The following is a 12,397-nucleotide window of genomic DNA, read 5'->3' on the forward strand; positions in this document are numbered from 1 at the left end:
GACTGCTTCCGCCTGTATATTTTCTCATACTTTGCTAGAGCGTGAGGGACTGCTTCCGCCTGTATATTTTCTCATTCTTTGCTAGAGCGTGAGGGACTGCTTCCGCCTGTATATTTTCTCATTCTTTGCTAGAGCGTGAGGGACTGCTTCCGCCTGTATATTTTCTCATACTTTGCTAGAGCGTGAGGGACTGCTTCCGCCTGTATATTTTCTCATTCTTTGCTAGAGCGTGAGGGACTGCTTCCGCCTGTATATTTTCTCATACTTTGCTAGAGCGTGAGGGACTGCTTCCGCCTGTATATTTTCTCATACTTTGCTAGAGCGTGAGGGACTGCTTCCGCCTGTATATTTTCTCATTCTTTGCTAGAGCGTGAGGGACTGCTTCCGCCTGTATATTTTCTCATTCTTTGCTAGAGCGTGAGGGACTGCTTCCGCCTGTATATTTTCTCATTCTTTGCTAGAGCGTGAGGGACTGCTTCCGCCTGTATATTTTCTCATTCTTTGCTAGAGCGTGAGGGACTGCTTCCGCCTGTATATTTTCTCATACTTTGCTAGAGCGTGAGGGACTGCTTCCGCCTGTATATTTTCTCATTCTTTGCTAGAGCGTGAGGGACTGCTTCCGCCTGTATATTTTCTCATGCTAGAGCGTGAGGGACTGCTTCCGCCTGTATATTTTCTCATACTTTGCTAGAGCGTGAGGGACTGCTTCCGCCTGTATATTTTCTCATACTTTGCTAGAGCGTGAGGGACTGCTTCCGACTGTATATTTTCTCATTCTTTGCTAGAGCGTGAGGGACTGCTTCCGCCTATATATTTTCTCATACTTTGCTAGAGCGTTAGGGACTGCTTCCGCCTGTATATTTTCTCATTCTTTGCTAGAGCGTGAGGGACTGCTTCCGCCTGTATATTTTCTCATACTTTGCTAGAGCGTGAGGGACTGCTTCCGCCTGTATATTTTCTCATACTTTGCTAGAGCGTGAGGGACTGCTTCCGCCTGTATATTTTCTCATTCTTTGCTAGAGCGTGAGGGACTGCTTCCGCCTGTATATTTTCTCATTCTTTGCTAGAGCGTGAGGGACTGCTTCCGCCTGTATATTTTCTCATACTTTGCTAGAGCGTGAGGGACTGCTTCCGCCTGTATATTTTCTCATTCTTTGCTAGAGCGTGAGGGACTGCTTCCGCCTGTATATTTTCTCATACTTTGCTAGAGCGTGAGGGACTGCTTCCGCCTGTATATTTTCTCATTCTTTGCTAGAGCGTGAGGGACTGCTTCCGCCTGTATATTTTCTCATACTTTGCTAGAGCGTGAGGGACTGCTTCCGCCTGTATATTTTCTCATACTTTGCTAGAGCGTGAGGGACTGCTTCCGCCTGTATATTTTCTCATTCTTTGCTAGAGCGTGAGGGACTGCTTCCGCCTGTATATTTTCTCATTCTTTGCTAGAGCGTGAGGGACTGCTTCCGCCTGTATATTTTCTCATTCTTTGCTAGAGCGTGAGGGACTGCTTCCGCCTGTATATTTTCTCATTCTTTGCTAGAGCGTGAGGGACTGCTTCCGCCTGTATATTTTCTCATTCTTTGCTAGAGCGTGAGGGACTGCTTCCGCCTGTATATTTTCTCATACTTTGCTAGAGCGTGAGGGACTGCTTCCGCCTGTATATTTTCTCATACTTTGCTAGAGCGTGAGGGACTGCTTCCGCCTGTATATTTTCTCATACTTTGCTAGAGCGTGAGGGACTGCTTCCGCCTGTATATTTTCTCATACTTTGCTAGAGCGTGAGGGACTGCTTCCGCCTGTATATTTTCTCATTCTTTGCTAGAGCGTGAGGGACTGCTTCCGCCTGTATATTTTCTCATTCTTTGCTAGAGCGTGAGGGACTGCTTACGCCTGTATATTTTCTCATACTTTGCTAGAGCGTGAGGGACTGCTTCCGCCTGTATATTTTCTCATACTTTGCTAGAGCGTGAGGGACTGCTTCCGCCTGTATATTTTCTCATACTTTGCTAGAGCGTGAGGGACTGCTTCCGCCTGTATATTTTCTCATGCTAGAGCGTGAGGGACTGCTTCCGCCTGTATATTTTCTCATACTTTGCTAGAGCGTGAAGGACTGCTTCCGCCTGTATATTTTCTCATGCTAGAGCGTGAGGGACTGCTTCCGCCTGTATATTTTCTCATACTTTGCTAGAGCGTGAGGGACTGCTTCCGCCTGTATATTTTCTCATACTTTGCTAGAGCGTGAAGGACTGCTTCCGCCTGTATATTTTCTCATTCTTTGCTAGAGCGTGAGGGACTGCTTCCGCCTGTATATTTTCTCATACTTTGCTAGAGCGTGAGGGACTGCTTCCGCCTGTATATTTTCTCATACTTTGCTAGAGCGTGAGGGACTGCTTCCGCCTGTATATTTTCTCATTCTTTGCTAGAGCGTGAGGGACTGCTTCCGCCTGTATATTTTCTCATACTTTGCTAGAGCGTGAGGGACTGCTTCCGCCTGTATATTTTCTCATTCTTTGCTAGAGCGTGAGGGACTGCTTCCGCCTGTATATTTTCTCATACTTTGCTAGAGCGTTAGGGACTGCTTCCGCCTGTATATTTTCTCATACTTTGCTAGAGCGTTAGGGACTGCTTCCGCCTGTATATTTTTGATATTCTGATATTATGTAGTCTTGCTGGCCCCATTACGCATACATATTGTTTTCCCGCAGCCACCCTGCCCTTATTACAGGGGATTTCTAACATATGTTTAGATTGTCTTTGTCTCCCTACCTCGTGTATGTTATTGTAATATTGTGGTTTTTATATCCCCCTATATATGTGTTCTTTTTTATATCAATAAATAATATTTTTATACACAAAAAATTCTGATAATCTGGTGAGTTGTGAGATCTTTTCTCTCCTATTTTGTTCAACCAGAATCCAGACTCTCATTGGAACCTGTAGGAAGCGTTTAGAGGCTGTAATTTCTGCAAAAGGAGGATCTACTAAATATTGATTTCATTTCTTTTTTGTGGTGCCCAAATTTATGCACCTGCCTAATTCTGTTTAAACAATTATTGTGCACTTTCTGTAAATCCAATAAACTTCATTTCACTTCTCAAATATCACTGTGTGTGTCTCCTATATGATATAGTTAACTGACATTTTTATCACAACAACCAACGATTTATACAGGAAAATCATGATTACAATTAACAAGGTTGCCCAAACTTTTGCATCCCACTGTAAAAATGATTTAGTCAGTGTTTGCCCATTGTAAAATCTTTTCTCTCCCTGATTTACATTCTGACATTTTTCACATGGTGACATTTTTACTGCTGGCAGGTGATGTCAGTGGAAGGAGCTGCTGCTTGCTTTTTTGGCAGTTGTTATTTCCCACAATGCAATGAGGCTCCCACAATGTGATGTCAGCACCATGGTCCTGACATCACACTGTGGGAGGGGTTTCACCACAATATCAGCCATACAGCGCCCCCTGATGATGCGTTTGTGAAAAAGGAATAGATTTCTCATGTAAAAGGGGGTATCAGCTACTGATTGGGATAAAGTTCAATTCTTGGTTACGGTTTCTTTAAAATAAAACACATGATGTACCTCCAGCCAGATAAAAGAAGTTGCGATCACAATCCTGATCTCAGCATGGGGGCATTTGGATTAACATGATGTACCTGCAAATGAATATTACATACTTACCTTGCCGTCATTTCCTCTCAGAAGCTCACCATTTTCTTCTTACTACTATTCCTTCCAATTCTGACAAGATTTTGTCAGAACTGAAATATATCAGTTGCTGTCAGTTATAACTGAAAGGACAACAGATGAGCAAGGTAATGTCCATGCTTCCCTATGGCTGAAGTCAGTGATATTACAGTTTAACAGTGTGCTGACCAGAAAGCTGTTAGGGGCTTAATGACCCCTTCTAAAATGGAGGACGGAGAATTCCATTGATCACAGTGGACAAACAGGACTCAGGAGAGGAGAAAGAGATTGAGGAGTAGACTACACAGGAGGTAAGTATGACCTGTGTATGGTTATTTTGACTTTTAATTTTCACATCAGGTTTGCTTTAAAGGACAGCTGAAGCGGGAGGGATATGGAAGCTGCTATACAGCAGAATCCCGGTATCCGGCACCGGCGGGGTTCATCTGATACTGGGTACATCTGCTTGTTGGTTTCATGAGCAACTCGCTGAAAAAGCAGAAACCTCCCCCCTCCCCCCATGCAGGAGGAAATGCTCAGTGAGCCGCCAGCGACATCCTGTAGCTCCTAGTGGGGTCCTGGTGGCTTTCTGGCATTCTCCGCATCCCTACCGGTTTCGGCGCTTCCTGCACCTTCATCAAGTCTTCATCATGATCTGATGAACGCTGAAACCGGTAGTGACGTGGAGGCATTTACGTGAGCAGTCACGCCCCCTCCTTCCCCTCCTGGAGACACTGCAGCCAGCAGAACGTAGAACAACAACGTCACATCACCGGGTCCTGGCCAGACCGCGGCAGAGGGTTACGATCATAGGCAGGCCACTACACACTGATTTTAAAGAAACCTAAATGTAAGTGCAATTTTATATTGCGTATCCTCATTAAAAATGTTAATGCTACATTGGAGCGCTTCTTTTTGTTTTGACTTTTGCCTAGCTAGTTAGCGCAGGGCATTTTTTCTTTGACTGTTTGTTTAAACAATACCAGTTGCCTGGCTGTCCTGCTGATCTCTGCGGTAGTGTCTGAATCGCACACCTGAAACAAGCATCACCTGGTAGGTTTGTGGGGGCACAGCGATTCCCAGCTTGCCCCAATGTGACGCAGCCACTTCTGCCCACCCCTGCTACACATAGAGAGCGATCCCCCTCCCGCCCGCAGTGACCAAATAAGGGACCAGCAGAAATTAACAGTACAAAATGTTTATTGCAAATAAAACACACAACTCCATAAATAAACAACATGTCATTGCCAATGCCCCACCCATGTGCTGTAACCTTTTCACCTCCCCCAGCACGAGTATCTTAGTCCCTGTATTTACACAAATATAAACAAATACAAACACTTGGTTCTGTTTCTATTTTTAGAACGCACTAACTCTGTATCTCCATCTTGTGGCCAAAAAGTAAAAACACTTCCAAATACCCTATTTAGACACCTTCGCATAGAAAAATGAAATACATTTTCATTATTTTTAAAAACCCTTCGAGGTGAAATGGGAATATCTTTCCGATACAAGGTACACCCATCCAGTTTTGATTGGCCACTCTCGACACTTCCATGTAGTATAAAAGCTTGCCTACAGAATCTGTTCATAGTAAGCAAAGTCTGTTTTCCTGCACAAGAATCTTTTCAGCCTCCATGTTTATAGTAGCGCTGATCCAGGCATAGCTTCCAGGTTGGCACTTCATGCACAAATTCTTACCTCAGTGCAGTCATTCCGTTTACTGCGCATGCACAGTTTGTGAACTCACACAAGCTCGGCACAATTGCACAGAATTGGCTGAAGTGGCAATAAAGGAGACAATAAAGTTTTTTCATGCACTGACTAACGAAGGGGAGGAGCAAGAGCTCTGGATGGGCGGGGCATGAGAGGCTATGCAGATTTAGGAATCCTCCGGGGCAGTGGAATACAGAATGAGCAGATAGCAGGGAACGGGAGGGGGAGAGGAGGCAGCACACAGCGCAGTTACTCCTTTAACATTAGCATTGTGGGCTGAGTTGTGCGGCCCTGCAGCGAGCTGTTAAAGCGGCAGAGCACCGAATTGTAAAAAAAAATAGCCTGGGCAATAAGAGGTGTAAAAATGGCCATACACTGACAGATTTGCAGCAGATTCGACCATCAGATAGATTTCTGTCAGATGCCTGTCAAGTGGAATCTGACAGGAATCTATCTGATGTGTGCCACACACTAGGAACAGATCTTTCTAATGCTGGATACACACGGTGCGTTCGTGCACTCGATTTTCCCGTCGATTCGTTTATTTCCAACATGTCCGATTTGGATTTCGATGGATCGTTAGGTCGATTCGGCATACTTTGCATGCGAATCGACCTAACGATCTATCGAAATCCAAATCGGACATGTTGGAAATAAACGAATCGACGGGAAAATCGAGTGCACGAACGCACCGTGTGTATCCAGCATAAATGCATTATTGGACCATTAGATCCAATGCAACTCTATGTGCCATCGATGTGCTGCCAGCAGCCGACCGACCTAGATTTTCCATCCTGTCAGATACATCAAATTGATCGAAATCGGCCGCAAATTAATCGATAGATTTGATAGAATTGATTTCCGCTTGAACGATTGATTCCATAGGATCGATCGATGGCTGAAATCTACTAGTGTAGCCTGTGGTCCTTAAGTGGTTAACCAGTTAGCTTGGCCCATATCTCAGCCTCCATCTCTTCCCCCAAACGCAATACACAAATATAAGATGTGGCATAGACCAAAATGTATATCTGTACCAGTTTCTGTCTAAATGACATTTGAATGGGAATCTGTCACAGATGTTCTCTGAATTGGGAGGGCATACATAGAAGCTACGGACTCGTTGCTACATACATGTCACCTTGATTTATGCTGGGCCCTGGGCTCTCTGCTTTCCTGGCAGTGGAGCATTGGCTCGTGGCTTCCATGCTTGTGGCATGCAGAGGAAGGGGTTGTGTGACCGTCACTTTACAGATTCTTCTGATCTTTTCTGATTGTCAATCGAGCGTCTTTCACAGAGAAAATCGACTTTCCGAAGTGACTTTTTGGTGTCCCATGGCCAACGTAGAAGAGTTTTTGAAGCTAGGAATATGCCACCCAGACAGAGAAGCGTTACGAGTCCATTGAGCTATGAGATCCGCCGTCGTATCTAATGTATATGGTGGAGCTGCTGTTATCACGAGTTGGTGTCGATGATGCAGCGGATGAACATGGTGTCCTCCTGGACGTAGTGGTTGGCGCTGGACTTTAACTTGGGTAGCGGGCAGAACAAGGGGCAGCCGCTGGCGATGTTCATGTCGTTCACCGGCCGCTGGAAGGAGGCGGAGGAAACGTCCGGCCGGAAGGCGTCGAACACGTGCTCGCGGTTCGTCTGGTCCAGGAGCATAAAAGTCACCTGAAAAATCAGAGAAAAGTCATCGGGTCAATGAATGCCAATGTTATATAGAATACTATCCACTATCCATACCAGCCCCATCCAGAAAATACAGAGCAGTCACAATTGTTTTACCACCTTGCATACATTGATCTTGATTAGTGGTGCTCATGCCTAGAAGAACTCATGGAGAAGCATGGGATTTGTTTGATCAGCTGATAGATTTGCAAAGCTCTGATTTGCTGTGATCATGCCCTGCTTTACCACATGATCATGACTAGCCAATCAGAGACTTCCAGATCCATCACCTGACCAAACTGATCACATGCTTCTCCGTGAGTTCTCCTGGACATGACCATAGCTCCCAACTGTCCCTCTTTTGGAAAGACAGCCCCTCTTTGGGAGCCTTGTCCCTCTTTCCTCCTCATTTGTCCCTCTTTCAGGACTTTGTCCCTATTTCTATGCAAATATATATATTTCTCTACTAAAAATGTGTTTGATTGACTCTAAACTTTATTCCCATGCTTTAAATTAATATATTTATTTTAAAATGTTATGAAGGAAAATGAACCAGGATAGAAAGGACCGGTGTGGTTTGAATTATAAAACAACATTTTATGGCATGTGTGACGGGGGCGTGATCAGGGGTGTGGCTTATGTGTACATCTTTCTCATCTCTAAAAGTTGGGAGGTGTGGACATGACCATCATTAATCTTGACCATATTTCAGGAGAAATCTGATTGAGAATCGAATGAACCGATCTTCATAGCAGCAACTCGGAGGGGGAATAGCATTACCGCAAACCCCCGACTTTCACCAGGCGTACGGTGAGACGTCTTTTGGCTTCACTCTGCACTGAAGTTTGGCCAAGGACATTTGAAATCTGTGCGCGGGGGAAGGTGCACATTTATATTTGGGGGAACAGCAGCCTAGGTGTCCTTCGCGTTTGCCACGATACTGTACACCGTTACCCCTGTGCATCCAATTGACCACGTCGGCCCGAGATGTCCCAGCATGCTCGATCAATACATTCGACAGATTTTGGCTCCAAATCAGTTGAATGGTCGATAGGGCATGCTTGTTGCGACACAGATTTTCATGGTCGATCGGTCCACTTGTATGCTTGTATGCTGTCTGGCCGGCTTTGCTGCCTTTAGCTGTACGATATCACATTCTATATCTGCTCCATTGATTTCTGAGGTGCGGACTGAGGGGGTGTATTACCTTGTGTTTGTAGGGCCAGGCAAGCAAGGCGTCATACTCTCCTTTCATGATGGCGAAAAATAGCGAGATGTGCGTTCCCTTCCCGGCTCCATCGCCATTCAGGTAGATGCGGAGGCACACTTTATAGCCATACCTGGCCGTGTAGAAAGCTGCAGAAAGAGAGAGAGAGTTTTACTCATCAGTTAAAGAGAAACTCCGACAAAGAATTGAACTTTATCCAAATCAGTAGCTGATACCCCCTTTTACATGAGAAATCTATTCCTTTTCACAAACAGACCATCAGGGGGCGCTGTATGGCTGATATTGTGGTAAAACCCCTCCCACAAAGACATTTTGAGTATGTACTCTTGGCAGTTTCCTGTCTGTGAACCTTGTTGCATTGTGGGAAATAGCTGTTTACAGCTGTTTCCAACTGCCAAAACAGCATGCAGCAGCTACATCACCTGCCAGTTGCCAGCAGTAAAAATGTCACCGTGTGTTACCGTAAATGTCAGAATATAAATCAGGGATTTAAAATATTTTACAATGGGCAAACACTGACTAAATCATTTATACATAATTATTGTAAAAATGAAGCACTTTTTTATTACATTATTTTCACTGGAGCTCCTCTGTAAATCACTTTTGTGCACGCGTCTGTTATGAATAAAGCTAGAGAAGTTCATTGAGATGATACCATTTCTGGGTGACACACAGATTGTACACAGCTGGCATTTGGGCCAATTAAAATCAGCAGGAAGTGCGTACAATTTGCATTGAATTTGCATACGAGCTATAATAGCATCTCATTGATCATGCCAACACAAGACCCCGCTGCAAGGTAGACAGGATTTCACTCAGAAACCTCCAGCTATCCCGTTCAGCCACTAGGGGTGCTGTTTGTATGTACAGTGGTGCCAAATATACACCGGAGGCTCCTTTTACTTTAGAAAGAAGCCTCCAACTGGGTAACAGAAAACTTGGGTGCCTGCCTGGGAAGTATGGCGCCACCATAGGCACCCATCTTAATAGTGGCTTCACCCACAGGTGCTGGACCACCCGCTATTCAAACAGAGTGCAAATAGCGGGCACCTCACATTTTTGCTTACAGCCACTATTAACATGGCTGTCTCTGGCAGCGCGCAAACTTCCCCAAATACAATATTTATTGTAGTTGGCGGCAACAGTGGCGCAGATATTGTTGGGTTTACAGCGGGGGGCTTTTATGTTAGGCATGGTGGGGGGTCTTGTAGGGTTAGGCATCTGTGGGGGGTGGGGGGGAGTTGGCTAGGGTTAGGCATCAAAGGGTGGGGGGTCTTCTAGGGTTAGGCTTCTGTGGGGAAGGGGGTTGGCTAGAGTTAGGCATCTGTTGGTGTGTGTGTGTGTGTGTGTGTGTGTGTGTGGGGGGGGGGGGTTGGCTAAGGTTAGGCATCTGTGGGTGGGTGGGTGGGTGGTTGGCTAAGGGTGGCCACTAATGATCCAATCTTTTTTATCCAATCTTACCAAATCTATGTAGTAGAAGAGTAAACTGATGGAATATATTAATTGGATACTATAGGCAGTTCCCTTCTATTAGATAGAAATGGTAAGATTGGATGAAAAAGATTGGATCATTAGTGGCCACCATAAGGTTAGGCATCTGTGGGTGGGGGGTTAGCTAGGGTTAGGCATCTGTGGGTGGGAGGTTGGCTAAGGTTAGGCATCTGTGGGTGGGGGGTTGGCTAAGGTTAGGCATCTGTGGGTGGGGGGTTAGCTAGGGTTAGGCATCTGTGGGTGGGAGGTTGGCTAAGGTTAGGCATCTGTGGGTGGGGGGTTGGCTAAGGTTAGGCATCTGTGGGTGGGGGGTTAGCTAGGGTTAGGCATCTGTGGGTGGGAGGTTGGCTAAGGTTAGGCATCTGTGGGTGGGGGGTTGGCTAAGGTTAGGCAACTGTGGGTGGGGGGTTAGCTAGGGTTAAGCATCTGTGGGTGGGAGGTTGGCTAAGGTTAGGCATCTGTGGGTGGGAGGTTGGCTAAGGTTAGGCATCTGTGGGTGGGGGGTTGGCTAAGGTTAGGCATCTGTGGGTGGGGGGTTAGCTAGGGTTAAGCATCTGTGGGTGGGAGGTTGGCTAAGGTTAGGCATCTGTGGGTGGGAGGTTGACTAGGGTTAAGCATCTGTGGGTGGTGGAGTTGGCTAAAGTTAGGCATCTGTGGGTGGGTGGTTGACTAGGGTTAGGCATCTGTGGGTAGAGGAGTTGGCTAGGGTTAGGTATCTGTGGGTGTGAGGTTGACTAGGGTTAGGCATCTGTGGGTGGGGGAGTTGGCTAAGTTAGGCATCATTGGTTTGGGGGGTTGGCTAGGGGTAGGCATCTGTGGGGAACGGGGCTTGGCGAGGATTAGGCATCTGTGGGGAGGGGGGGTTGTATAGGATTAGGCATCTGTGGGGTGGGGGGTTGGCTAAGGTTAGACATTGGATGGATGGCTTGTATGAGAATAGAGTTAGGTTTAGTGCTAAATATCATCAGATTTTGCTACAGGGGGGATCGGTTAGGCTTAGGCATTGGTGGTAGTGAATGGGTGTGTGGGGAGGGGGAGGGGTCAGTTAGATTTGGGCATGGGAGGGTGGGTTAGGCATCGGTAGAGGGAGGGTTTGTGTGACAAGAGGGTTAGGTTGGCTTCTCCACCAACGGCACAGATACAAACGACAGTACAGAGGGTCATCAGATCAGCGAAGAGGATTATTGGAAAACCCCTCCCCCCAGTTGACCTCCTCTAAATCTCCAGACTGCGCTACCAAGTGTTGAGGATTACCAACGACCCCTCACACCCTGGCTACTGCTTCTTCAGCCAGCTCCCTTGCCTCCCCTTGGAGCCCTTCACAGCCTTGGGGCCCATCACACACACCTTCCCTTGCCTCCCCCTGGTGACCCTCGCGGCCTGGGGGGCTCATCTCACACACCTTCCCTTGCCTCCCCCTGGTGACCCTCGCGGCCTGGGGGCCCATCTCACAGGGGTCATACAGCAAGTGTGGCCATCAGGATCGTCACACCCATAACAAGTGTAGCCACAAACCACCTGATCTGAAGTTCAGTCCCCTGTATAAGAGTAAGGGAAGCTTAGTAGTTGGGACGGGACCCCCACAGCTCTGAGCCCCCCCTGTGATTGCAGGAGCTGCTCCCCTCTGGTTACGCCCCTGCGTACATTTGAGCCCCAAGAGCTTCTCCTATTGGACACAGAGACTTCCCATTGGGGCATTCAGCCACTGGGGTCTGTTTTACCCACTTTCAGTGATTTGATATGCCTCCTCGGGGTGCATCTGGCAGATGTCCACTGGAAATGAGATGGGAAAAGGAGCGATTAGAACTGATCACCTTCGCTCTACATTCATGCTTTTTCTGAACGAGCAAAAAAACAAACAAAACCGAAACGCTGTGAAAATTCCAAGTCTGTTTCACTTGCCGGGTGACTCAGCTCAGTTTGGGGATTTGAAGACTCTCTGGAGAGCACTTAACCACTTATGCTCTGCCCAGGACTGGGCAACGTTCCCAGGAAAATCCAGCCCGACCTTCACTGGAATGAGGCCTCCTGACCCCGGTGTGCATTATTCAGCGCGGAAATATTCACCTAGCCTTACATTGTTATTTCCACATTATGTTATCTGTAACTACAAATAATGGGTCCTTCAGTATACCTCTTACGACGCCCCCACAATGCTCAACCACTTCCTCCTCATGGGTGTGGCTAACCTACCGCTGGGGGCCACCTGCAGGAGTCGAGTAACAAGTGTGAGTACCATGACTCCACTCACCCTTAACAAGTGCCAGAGAGATTTGGGCGACGGAAAATAGCTGGTAGAATATTGATAACATTTACCAATATTCTACTGTTTTACAGAGGTAATGCCGATTTACTACAGCTAACCTAACCCTACTCTCACACAGAACACTCCCTTTACCAATGCCTAACTCTAACCAACCCTCCAATGCCTAACCCTAAGACTTCCCTCAACTGATGCCTAACCCTAAGACTTCCCTCAACTGATGCCTAACCCTAATCACCCCCTGCCAATGTCTAACCTGAAGACCTCTCTACTGATGCCTAACCCTACAACCTTCCTCTACCGATGCCAAACCCTAAGACCTTCCTCTACGGATGCC

The 12,397-nt window shown here is 46.7% G+C and overlaps 1 protein-coding gene across 1 annotated transcript in view; it reads right to left on the reverse strand.

The window, feature by feature from the left end:
- Positions 1–6,074: 6,074 nt before the first annotated feature.
- Positions 6,075–12,397, reverse strand: part of TRAF1 (TNF receptor associated factor 1) — a 35,855-nt gene continuing 29,532 nt past the window's right edge. The window contains exons 9-10 of the mRNA XM_068249958.1: positions 8,286–8,434; positions 6,075–7,081 (exon numbers count right to left, since the gene is read on the reverse strand). Coding sequence (XP_068106059.1) covers positions 6,863–7,081; positions 8,286–8,434 — 368 coding nt within the window. The 3' untranslated portion in view covers positions 6,075–6,862. The remainder of the gene's footprint in view (positions 7,082–8,285; positions 8,435–12,397) is intronic.

This window comes from Hyperolius riggenbachi, chromosome 8 (genome assembly GCF_040937935.1).
Source record: "Hyperolius riggenbachi isolate aHypRig1 chromosome 8, aHypRig1.pri, whole genome shotgun sequence".
Lineage (NCBI taxonomy): Eukaryota > Metazoa > Chordata > Amphibia > Anura > Hyperoliidae > Hyperolius > Hyperolius riggenbachi.